A 12,917-nucleotide genomic window follows, 5' to 3' on the forward strand; every position below is an offset into this window, starting at 1 on the left:
TACCACTGTACCATTTGTTTTCTTCACTAATCTAAGCTTCTTGAAAGTAACAATCATGTCTTATATCCACATTTCTGGTACAGAACAAGGTAAAAAGTAGGCACTCAAATGTTTTCTGAACTTTTTGCTCTTAGGACCAAATTTTAAGAGCTCTGTTAGAAACCTAATTTTAGAAAATACTCTAGAGGATAATATCCAATCTCCTTAAAGACTTTTAAGATCTCATCTCTTGCCACTTAACAAGCAAGCAACCCCAGGAGGCTTAATTCCACCAATCAGGTTGTTTTTTTACCACTTGCTCATGCAGCTCCCTTGCTTAGAATGCTATTCATATCACTCTCACTCATATCAGATATAACCTCACCTCTCAACAACTTTAATCCCTTATTGATAGTACATAAACTACTAAATGTCTGTCTTCCCTATTAAACATGAACATCTTGAGGACAGGGGTTGTCTCTCCTTCATTTCGAACACCAAATTCAAGGAAGGCTTGATGAGTGAATGGACTTGGACTTGGCATCTGTAAAGGATTAGTGTGGGAAAGGGAATCAGTAGAGAGGATGCATGTACCACTGGAGTCTTCAACTTATCAGACATTTAATCCCACTGCCAACGACAAAAGAAAATTTAGTTTTCTCCAAACTGAAAAACTTGTTATTTAAAATCTAAGAGATTTAAAAGGGGAATTCCCTGGTGGTCCAGTTGTTAGGACTCGGTGCTTCCACTGCAGTGGCCTGGTTCAATCCCTGGTTAGGGAACTAAGATCCTGCAAGCTGCATGGTGCGACCAAAAAACAAACGAAAAAAAAGATTTAAAAGGCAATTATTTAGTACGTTTTTTTCTATCCTAGTTTTCAACACAGGAAAACTACAAAAATGTCACATAGACTACACTGACATTATATAAGCAATTAAATTAAAAAATTTCAAAACTAAATTGAAACACTACTGCTTCCCTTGAAACACAAAATATTTTAACTTTCAATTATGTGAAAATGGCCAGAATTATCTTACATAATAAATGTTATTTATCACAAAAACTGTAAAACCTCAGTAAAGCAAAATATGAATATAGAAGCACTCTTGTCTTAAGGGTAACTAGTCAAAAAAAATCCATCTATAAATGCTAAAGAGGGGAAAAGAAAAAATAATTTCAATAAAAGATCTACGATAACAAGGGTCATTCACAAAAACTCATTATAATGATTTATAATAATAGTTTGGTTCATTTTCTGCTTTCTAAAGATGCTTATTCAAAACATACTGTTTTCCACTACTTAGAGATTCACCTTATTCAGGGTTGATATATATTTTTGATGAACTTATTCCTATGCAAAGTTGAAATTAAGAAGGCAATATTTAAGTCTAAAGGAATAGGAAGTCCTACCTCTAGCTGAAAACAAAGAAACATTCTCATTTTTATTACTTAAATTAAATGCCAAAGCTAAACCAACTCTTCAGTGTAAAATGAGCATCAAAAACTGGAACTGGGAGGACAACACAAAATTTCAATATAGCATAAAAGTTAAAAACACAGATTTTAAAAATTGGGTTGAAATCCTGGCTCTGCCAGTTACTTGCCCTCACTGAACTTCAGTTTCCTCACCTGTAAAATACGAAAAACAATACCTATCTCTCGAGATTGTTTCGAGGGCCAGGTACACAATTATCCAATAAATAGCCATTATTTCTTGTAAGCACTAACTTGTTCCACCCAGAATACTACTGCAATCTTGAATCACGTGAATACACAAGTAACACTCTTATTTCTTAGAACAGCACGATTAAGCCGCTCCTTTTAAAACCATTGTCTTAAAAAATAAATAAATAAAATAAAATAAAAACGTTATGTCTTAGAGTATTGGTTCTAGTGCTATTTAGAAAGATTGTCTTTAAGAGTTTGTTGCTCATTTCATTAAAATGCAATATCAAAATACCCCCCTATTTTTATATTATTTCCAACTATATGATAAAGTTTTCAGTTGCCATTTAGGCCAGAGAAAGTAGCAACAGTAGCTATTTTAAGTCCACCATTTAAGTTAGATCGATTTCTATCACTCAGATCAACTGGAGTTCCATCTAAGTAAGTCTAAAAGTTTGCACTAGAAAAGAGAACTGTAACCCAGTAAGGAAAACAAATGTTTAAAATAGAAACTATAGGAACACAAAAACTTCAATTAAGGGGCTTCCCTGGTGGCACAGTGGATAAGAATCGGCCTGCCTATGCAGGGGACACAGGTTCGATCCCTGGTCCGGGAAGATCCCACATGCCGCGGAGCAACTAAGCCCGTGCACCTAGAGCCCGTGCTCTGCAGCAAGAGAAGCCACCGCAATGAGAAGCCCACACACGCACCACAACGAAGAGTAGCCCCCACTCACAGAAAGCCCACGCGCAGCAACGAAGACCCAACGCAGCCAAAAATAAATAAATAAGTTTAAAAAACCCAAAAAACTTCAATTATATGCCTGCTCTTACTTTAAAAGCTGATATAACCGCTATATTTAGATTCTAAAGGTACCTTGGTCACAAATGAACCAATTCCTGGATGATCACCAGAGGGCTTTGAGATAAGCCCTTACTTTTGCATCAAAGTGCAAAAATGAAAGGTAAAGTTGGAAGCTAGACAAAGAACACTAAAAGATCCATTTTTGGCACCAAATGTGGATAACTCAAGCAATAGGATTTTTTTTTTCTTCCACTCTCTTAATCATCAACTTCTTTCTACTGAATACTGGTAAGTCTACCCCCCAAATGCCTTTTCTTTCTTATAGCAGCAACCATCCAAGACCAAATCAATAATATTCCTGAAATGTGAGGTATGTAAAACTAACATTCTAAAGAATCAAGGATCAACAGTATTTCAGAGATGGAAACTACCACATCTTTTGAGATGATCTCATCTAACCCTTTGAACCTTAAAGATGAGAAAACAACTTAAAACCACAAAATTCAGTGCTACTCTTTAACAAACCTGCACATCAAAATATGCAGAAACAATTAAGTTCCAGGTGAGGAAGCAGAACTTTAAAATAGAAACCCACATTTAATTATTGACACCCTAAGCTTTGTATTACTTAAAGAACACAAAATCATTTTCTCAAGGCAAATCAGAGAGACTTTTAGACAATTTACTACATTATTTAGCTAAATAAAGCTATCTTCCATTTTTACCCTGAAGAAGTCCTATTGTCTGACCAATGCAGGGAAGGAGAAGAAACACCTAGCTAATTTTCTAGAATTCAGCAATTTTCTCATTAGGCACTTAAAGTGCACTTGAAATCTGAGTTTTGAGAAACCCAAAATAGCAAACAGCTCTTTTCACTAATCACCTAAGTGATAAACATCTAGAACAATGTTTTTCAATCTATTGGTCACAACCCACTATTGGGTCCTGAAATCAATTTACTGACGTATAACCAGCACTTTATTTTTTTGGCTGCAGCTCGCGTGGGATCTTACTTCCCTGACCAGGGATCGAACCCAGGCCCCTGGCAATGAGGGCACTGAACCCTAACCACCGGACTGCCAGGGAATTCCCTATAACCAGCATTTTAAAAGAAAAAGAAGCAAATAGAAAATATCAGAGAAAATTACACCTAAATAACTGGCAAGTTCCTGAAACTTGCTTCAGGTATTTGTATTCTTGTGTGTAGCAAATTGTAACGTAAAATGTATTTCTTATAGGAACTTCAGCAAAAAAGTCTGAGCCACTGCTATAGAATAAAATGATTTCCAAAGTAGTTTTTAGTTTCACCTTTACAAAAAATGATTTGTTATTAATCCATGGCCACAAAAGTATAACATCTCTTCCTATTTTAATTCAGTTTTAAGAAAACCACTTTTTTTTAAACTTAAGCACTCATAACACCTTTCAAAGTTTGGTGGCCCGTGGGGGACAGAGGGAAGGGTGATACACCACCAGGTGTATTACAGCTACTGGACCTTAGACAATTTAATCCAATCTTACCCCAAACGTGTTATCCTATCAACAAATGTCCCTGGAAGGGCATGACTGAGAACCTTTCATGATCTCCCAAGGCAACTAATTCCAAGAAAACCAGATAATGAAACAGTTCTTCTCAGCGAGGTGAAATCTGCCTCTAAAGTCCACTGACCAATTCTGTCTTGCCTAGCTCCTGGGATCACCATGGTCTAAATCAAAACCCTCTTCCATAGAGCAGCCCTTAAAATCTGTGCGACAGTTTCCACTTTTTTCTTCAAGGCTAAATACTAAAGTTTCTGCATATCAAATGTCCTTAAAACTTAGGACATTTACCTCTCTCCATTCTTCTATCCCTCAAGATTCTTCATACGCCAAGTTTTCTCAGGATGTAAGAAAACTAGTTCATAGAAGTCAGGATACCTAAACTCAATTCAGGGTAATTTCTCACAGTTGCTTATTTTGAGCTTCATGTTCCTTTTGGCTAAGATATATTGCTTTGACTGTATCTTATATCATTCTGCTTTTTACAATTAAACAGAATTCAAAAACAGTCACAAGATACAAGAAAGCAAAAATTTTTAAGTAAATATTTAAAATCAAGAACATTACAGGAAATAGCTCTTTAAAGTTTTTCAAATGGAAAAAGTAAATTTCTAATTTCTGCACAAAAGGGGAATAAAGGAGTTCTGAATGATGAGCCAGGTATATGTTTGAGATAGTTGTCACAATGCCCTCCTAAATTTTTTTATCAACTTGCTAATATTTCAGTCCAGATGAATAAATATGAACTCTTATATGGCACTCCTTATTCCCAAAATACGTTCAGTCCCACCATATTCTCTCCATATAGTATACTATTTTATTTAAAAGTCACACACAAATTTCAATGAGTATAACAAAGTATTGGGTAAATAAAATGGGCTAGATTTTTCCCAACAGAAGTTTAGTGCAAAATCTATGCAATTAGGAACAGAGTAAACCTCAAGCAGGTGAGATTAAAGGGGTCTCAGATGAGCACATTACCAAGTAGAGTCCTGTCTGCAGCAAAAGTCTTGGAACCCTCAGTGCTCTTCCAATTGTCTTAACCCAACTACCAGGGACAAGTCTGTAGCCTGACAAAGATTTACTGACTCATTACAATAATGGTGATGGAACATCAGAAGTGTGGAGCATCTCACCAAACAGAGGAAAACTTAAAAAGGATTTGGGGGGCTTCCCTGGTGGCGCAGTGGTTGAGAATCTGCCTGCTAATGCAGGGGACACGGGTTCGAGCCCTGGTCTGGGAAGATCCCACATGCCACGGAGCAGCTGGGCCCGTGAGCCACAACTACTGAGCCTGCGCGTCTGGAGCCTGTGCCCCGCAACGGGAGGGGCCGCGATAGTGAAAGGCCCGCGCACCGCGATGAAGAGCGGTCCCCGCACCGCGATGAAGAGTGGCCCCCACTTGCCGCAACTAGAGAAAGCCCTCGCACGAACCGAAGACCCAACACAGCCATAAATAAATAAATAAAGTAGCTATTAAAAAAAAAAAAAAAAAAAGGATTTGGGGAAGGGTACAATTTAGGTGAAATTTAAATGAAGCAGTGTCTTGATAGGCTCAAAGCACAGCAGACTGTGAAAAGGGGTCTACATCAGGTCTAGACAGTGAAGTGGACCTTGGGTCTTATTTCTTGGCAAAGAAGTTAAGGTAGATGTGAATTTTGTGTCCAGCAACCCCTCATTTGAAGCTCTAAAAATGTAAATCGAGGATAGCTCTCCGTGTCAAAAGGAGATAGCTTTTCCTGACAAAAGTGTGATGTTTCACTCTTATTGATATAATTTCAAATAGCAAAGTTTCTGACAGCCTGATTTTAGAGAATCTTTTCTTAGCAGGAAAGCAGTAGTCAAAGAAGGATTGTTATAAATCTTTCCAGTTGTAGAGTATCTGTGGAAGATAGTCTGTTATCCCAGCCCAATGAATAGCCAGCTGGATTTTTACTTCTCAGTGGAGCTAAGTTTTAGTTTCTCAAGTAATTCATCTTCTGGGCCATTTTATCTTGACACATGAAATCTCCCTGAAGATCACCTTGTTTTTCAGGTAACTGAACAGGTGCACAGTTCAATAAGTAGATAGGCACTAAGAAGCACCTGAAAATATGCTATAGCCAGCTGAACCACTCTTTGGCAACCTGTGGTCTCTTCACCAAAAATATCTCAAAGACCTATAATTATGGCTATTTAGATACTATTTTAAAATATGGCAATGCAATTCTGTAACAATCAGTTCCACTTCCTAGAACCTAGATAGTAATATTTTTTGAAACAAAACAAAGGGATGCCCCATTTTGACCAAAGTGGTCATATACTAAATCAAATGTTTTCTCTTATCGTCCACAACACTGCAGTCTCTAAGTGCCAGAGGGGCACTACTCCCATGGACTGTAATGTGGATGTAACATAGATGGTGCCCCAGAGTTACACAGAATGGTGGCCTTGTTTTTATATTTCTGGGGAAAACAGACCAAAAACATAAATAAAATCAATCTCCCTTTCTTTATTCAAAACTACTTTCTCCTTATTAACTAACTAGTTGTATTGCAATGATTTCAAACACTAAAACTCAACCACTTATCTTGGTTTTTAACTTTTGTCAAGTTAAATCAACCCCAATTTATTAATCTTAATTTCCTTCTAATTGTAATATACTGACGAGTTTTATAATAGGTGCTGAACCTTTTCAAATGCTATGGTTTTTCTCCTTTGGTCTTTTAATATGAATCAGTGACAGATTTTAAGTTTTATTCCCGGCACAAATGCTACTTGATCATATGTATTTTTAATACATACTGGATTCAGTTAGCTAATACTGTTTGGCATTCTTGCATCTATACATATACATAAAATGAGCCCATTAATTTTCTGTGGTGTCCTTTAGGTGGCTTTGGAATCTATTCACTTATTTTGGTCAGGGGGAAATGTCCCTGAATTATGTATACACTTATCTAACATTCATGTTTCCTCCCACAAAAGCCTCACACTACTTCAGTGCTTTTTCCTCTACATTCAGGTGTCTTTTCCTTTAATTAACCCCTTCACATATTCTCTTATTCCTTCGAAATTTTCCTTTCCTCCACCCACCCCGCCCCCCCAGCTCACTTTAAAGTTGGTCTTCCCCACCAAAGTCCTGCTATGAACCATAACCCCCAAATGTGCTACTACCACGAGATAGAGTAACACCTCGTGGCAGTGTCTGACTGGAAAGATCACACTGGCCACAACTTCTATTTGAATTCCTCCTTCCTTTTTAATGGTTAGGTGAACTGGATCAGTTACTTAATTTAAGCCTCAGCCCTCTCACATATGAAATAAGGGATAATATATACCTTGCTCAGAGTTGTTCAAGATTTTGAAAAACATGAGAAGTACCCGGCAGAATTGGCACAAAAAGTGTTGCTCATTAAGTGATGGCTCTATTGAGTTTCGAGTGATTTTATTTTTTCTAAAATTGAAGATGGCGAAAGGAACTGTGCTGTTAAAGGTCTAGTCTTCTTATCTACAATTTAGAAATTCAGAAAGTTCTGACAACCAAGTCTTTTCGTAATTTATATGGTGGTAAACATATGCAGGGCAAACAAGAGGGGCTTTTTAGAATTTTCTTTTAGTGTGAAAATTCCTAGGTTTTACCATAGAGATTAATGTGTTTGATTACAGGAGCACTACCCCAGACTGGTGATGGTACATTATATATACAGTATAGGCACCCTGTTACCTTTTTTAAATTTTTTAAAAAATTTGAACTTCTGAACACATATACTCCCCAATGGTTTCAAACTAAGGATTGTGTACCTGTAAAACATTCTATGTGGAATCAAATGTATACAATAAATGTAAATCTAATAGAGTTAAATAGGTAAGACTCATGCAGTCTAAATCCAGCTTTACTATTATTTCTACGCCTTAGCTCCTAGACTTAAAAGTCATCACTAGTAAATTGAAGGAACTGGACTTAATCTCTGAAGTTCTTTCTAGTTAAAAAAAAAAAATGCTTTTAATTCAAACTTATTCTGAGAATTGTTTTGAAGAGTAAGTTGAAAAAACTGCTATTTAAAATATTTTGGCCATGTATTTCCCCTCAAATATTTTCTATATAGAGCTTAAAAACCAGTGCATACAGAATGCACTCACCATTATTTAGAGATTACAAAATAAAATAGCATTTGACCATCTTCATGCCAAACACTAGGAAGGGAAGAGTGGCACCACAGAAAGAATGCCAGCATTGTATTCAGAAAATCTAGGTTCAAATCTTGGCTGTTTCACAGTTCTGTGACCTTGAGTAACAGTATTTAAGCTTATTTCATCATCTACTATATGGGAATTTAAAAAAAATCCTCTATTACAGGGTTGTAATAAGGATAAAACAAGATAAAGTGAAATCCTCAGTACCTGACTCTGCACTTACTCTTAGTAAATGTTTATTTGGTAATCACTCCAAAAAAAAAAAAAAAAATCAAACTTTAAAGACTTTTTTTTTTTTGCATTTTATTTATTTTTTGGCCTCGCCGCACACTGGATCTTAGTTTCCCAACCAGGGATTGAACCCTGGGCCCCGGCAGTGAAAATGCTGAGTCCTAACCACTGGCCCGCCAGGGAATTCCCAACATTGTCTTCTTATAATTTTCAGATTAAATACATATATGTTAGGAAATGTTGAATACTTAAGTGTTGTTGTAAAATTAACTCCCCCATTATTCAGGCTTTCCAAGTTATTATGTGAGATATCCTTGAAGGTGAAGTCTACAGAAGAGTTTATGTCTTTTTAGAAGAAAGTGACATGTAAGTAATAATAAATGTATAGATCAAAGGTTAATAAAATCACACTTTCACACACACACACACACACACACACACACACACGACCTGGACATAGAGAATAAGATCAGATACAAGGAACCAGGCTCATCTAAAACCACATTTACTAGTATACTAAACTCTTGTGTCTTCCTGTGTATCCTTGGTATCATAAATTCCAAGCTGCCTTGAATTTTCAGGTTTCCAAGTTTTTCCCTTTAACCGAGGGCTTTTTGAAACTAATTTTCTGGTAAGAGAGAATATCATTTTTTTTTTTTAGAAATCCAGACACATTCCAACCGAATTCTCTTTGAAAAGAAAGCAATCTGGAACCTTGGGGAAGCTGATTCTCAACATAAATAAAAAATGACCAAAAAAATTTTATATCAATCTGTAAAAGAGCCTATGCTTTCACATCTAAACTTTCAATGTTAAAGGTTCCTTGCAGTCTCAAGTACTAAACAAAAGAAGACAAGACATCAGGTACACTTACATTATAAAGAAAGGAGCAAACAGATTGATCTGAGTGACTTGGACCATTTTCAATAAAGGAGGAAGATCTCTGGAGAATATACAAAGGTAAATTTCAAAAACCCTGGTTTCTAGGCTGGGCAAGTTAGTAAATCTCTGAGCTTTCTTTCAAAAGTAACAGCTTTTTCTTCCCTACCTCATAAAAGCATTTTGAAAAGTTAAAAGTGCCATACACTAAAATAACATCAACACTTATCTGGTAGAAGAGACAAGCGATTATGTGGAAAGGGAGGAGGATGAGGATAAGCAGGGCTGTAAATTAAGAATCTAGGTTCTAGACCCAATCTTGGCATCTACTAGTGTGTGATGCAAGGCACTTCACTTGTCCAGGTCCCCACATTAAGTCACTCGTAAAATGAATTTGCCTAAATTTCTTTCTGGCTCTAAGACTGCAATTTTACGCTATAAATTTGAATCCAAGGCCTAAAATATTTCAGCTCTCATTTATATATGAGTCAGATACTGTAAAAGGTGACAGCAATACAGTGTGAACAGAACTACTTAGATATGTGTTGCACACATGTCTATGGAAAACCGTGCTGTAGCGTCGGTCAGTTCATCATTCCGTTCATTTGGAAACTGGTGTCAAGCAGCCATTAGTACATTTCTAAATCTTCCTTAAATGTTTAGGTTAATATTAAAATGAAAATAATAGTCACAGTAAAAAATGAAAAGCAGAAAATCCTCAAAATTATATACAGGCCTAAGGGCAGAAACATATCCCAAAAGAAGCTGCAGGGACACATTTTCCAACACATGCTTTTTTTGTTTTGGGTTTGTTTTTAAACAAGGTTGATCATTCTGATATTAGGTCAACATCTATTTTTTTTTGTTGTTACATTCCCTCAAGTACATAGACTCTTCAATTACAAAAGCACTTCCCTAAGACAGAACTTTTTTTATTGCAAAATTTAACAAACCACCAAAGTCAAGTTTAATTATTTCTGCTTTATTATTGGTCAAGAGTACGTTAAAGGCTTTCAAAAAAGTTACAAAGAGACTTCATCACTAAAATATATAATCAAAAACCAAGTTGCTTTAAAATTAATAACGTGAAAGTGACCCCAAAAAAGCCCACAATATATTAACTTCATTCTTCAATTAGGGGCAAATGTACAGTTAAAATTACTTTTAACAGACTGAGCAAGAAAAAAGTTGTGCACAAATCCCAATGCCTTCAAAAAACTGATTAGAACGTGCTTAATATATTTACCCCTACCCGGTGACATTAAAAATCCAAGTTTTCAAGAAAAAAAAAGTTCTGTTCGTGTTCCAGCGTCTAAATTTGGGAGCACAAACTCAGGCAAATGAGTAAAATTACAACAATAAAATTAAAAGTCATCAAAACCTAGTGAACTGCGGTTATAAGGTAAATAAAAGTAATAGTCCAATTTCACCACACAGTAATTTACTCCCAGAAGACAGAAGATCCAATCCAGATGAAACAAATCTTTATTATGATATTGTCTATTTGTCCTGATCCTAAAGAAAATACTCTACATAAACTGATGGGATACACTGGTCATTTATTATGCCAAAAAAAGTATGCAAACTATAATTTGAAATATCTATTCAGACTCCGTGCCAAAAAGTAGGCAAAACTCTTCCCGGTGGCGATGGTGAGTTATCGGAGATGCGGGTTAAAATTAGGCAGAAAAGCTGTCAGGTAGTTAGTACTCTCCTCACGCCCACCCCGAGCATAGGAGCCTGCAGCCCCATACCCCCACCAGCTGGAGGCTGCTGTTCTAGTCTGCAGACAGAACGGTGCAGCACAAAACCCTTTCCGGGGTTCCAAACCTCCCTTTAGAGCTCTAGCTCAAAATACTTCCGTTCCTCACAAAACTTGGAATGAAGAAGGGGAAGCAACAACTATTAAAACATTTAGAAACTAAACCTATTTATCCATAAAGCACTATGCAAAGTAGCCAATTCCTTACATTGAAAGCGCCAACGACATTATATTAAAAGTAATATTTATTTCCAACAGCTCTCCTTCGTAAGGCCTCAACAGACTGGATTAAGCCACACCCCTCCATAAATGGCACATTCCATACGATAGCCGGGAGGACGGCCAAGGGCGATTCCACCGTCCGCTGGGGAACAGCAAACTTGTTGAAATTCTCAGAATAAAGTCTAACGACTAACCGAATCTAGCCCGTTTATTATTAAAGTTATTCGAGGTAAAAATAAGATTACAAAAACATCCGAGACGTGTACGCCGAGGAAGAGGAGAGAGAGAGGTAGCGGGAACGAGAACCACACGGGATTTGGGTCGTGCAGTTAACCCACACCTCCCTCAGTAGGGACATTTCCGAGGAAGGACATTTCTAGTCGGAGGCAAAGAGCGAACTCGAGGCGGGGGGAGCGGGGGTTAACCAGCTCAAAACTACGAGTTGGGTGAGACACAGCATTTTCCAGGGCCTAGTCCCGAACTCTCTGCTGCGGAGGAAAAAAGAACGCGTCCCACCCACGCCCGGCCCGATCCGAGAGGCGGGGCTCTGCAGCGACCCCGGAGAACGGAGGCGGGGCCCGGCGGCAGAGCTGCCCCTCCTGCTTTGCATGGAACACCCCCGTCCGCTAGAGAAAAAGGGCTGAGTCCCCCACCCCCACCCCCACGCAAGCCGAGGGGGGAAGGGGCAAAACGGCGTCTCCGCCCTTCCCCCCCCCCCCAATTAAGGTGGGGTCCGAAACCGAGTCTGCTGGTCCCCGCGGCCGGCTCCAAGGGGCCGGGCCGGAGGAGGTGGGGCCTGGGTGGGGGCGCTGACTTCACACCCCTCCCCCTCCGACCGCTGGCGGTTCAGGGAACACCCCGCCCGCTCCAGTGCGGCGAGTGGGGGAGGCAGCAAAGCAGCCCAGAGCCCTGCAACGGCGCGGGGCGGGGAGGAGCGCGCGCATGGGCGCGCGGCCGCTACCCCCGCGCAGCCCCGCGGGCCAGCAAGGCCCCCCACGCTCAAGGGCGCGCGCGGGCCCCGAAAGGGAGGAGGCCGCGCGTGGCACGAGAGAAGGCCGACTCTAGGCTTCTGTCCCCCACTCCTTCACCACTCACCCCAACCCCCTCCAACCCGTTCCAGGCCTCGGACTCCGCACTGACCTGACAGGCCGAGACATGTTCGCTGTCGAAACAGGACCGAGTCGAGAAGCCAAAGACCAGGACCCCCCCCACCCCGCGCGCTCGGCGCCCCACCCCCCCCAACTTCGGCCGATGGGGCCGCTGCCGCCGAACCCCGAGCTGCTGGCTTCTCAAACTCCGCCGCTCCTTGGTTCAGGGCCCCTTAATCAGACGAGCCCCCCGCTCCCCCGTCTCTTCAAAATGGATGAATCAAACCAGCCGAAAATGCGCCAAAGCCGCCGTACAACCAAAGCCACTAGGGCCTGTGGGCTCCGCCCCAACACGGCCGGTCATTGGCGGCTTCTGCCAGATGCGCAGAGCTCATTCGTCCGTTTGAATCATCACGTCTCCCAGGTTCCGCCCCATTCACTGATAGGCTCCGCCTCCTCCGTGAGGTCCTGTTAGTCAAGGTGCTCTGAGAGCGCACGGCCGCAAAACAAAAATGGTCGCTGCTCGGCCCGCCCCCTGGTTTCCACTCCAGAGTTGCAGATTCGTCTTGGG

General features: G+C 39.8%; 1 protein-coding gene across 2 annotated transcripts in view; it reads right to left on the reverse strand.

Moving 5' to 3' along the window:
- NUCKS1 (nuclear casein kinase and cyclin dependent kinase substrate 1) overlaps nt 1-12,511 on the reverse strand; it is a 30,243-nt gene extending 17,732 nt beyond the window's left edge. Inside the window, exon 1 of one of the 2 annotated variants that reach the window (XM_057546317.1) lies at nt 12,399-12,511. In XM_057546317.1, the coding sequence (XP_057402300.1) occupies nt 12,399-12,415 (17 nt within the window). In that variant the 5' untranslated portion in view covers nt 12,416-12,511. The remainder of the gene's footprint in view (nt 1-12,398) is intronic. The other variant, XM_057546314.1, reaches the window with a different exon arrangement.
- Nucleotides 12,512-12,917: the final 406 nt, after the last annotated feature.

Source organism: Balaenoptera acutorostrata, chromosome 1 (assembly GCF_949987535.1).
Source record: "Balaenoptera acutorostrata chromosome 1, mBalAcu1.1, whole genome shotgun sequence".
Lineage (NCBI taxonomy): Eukaryota > Metazoa > Chordata > Mammalia > Artiodactyla > Balaenopteridae > Balaenoptera > Balaenoptera acutorostrata.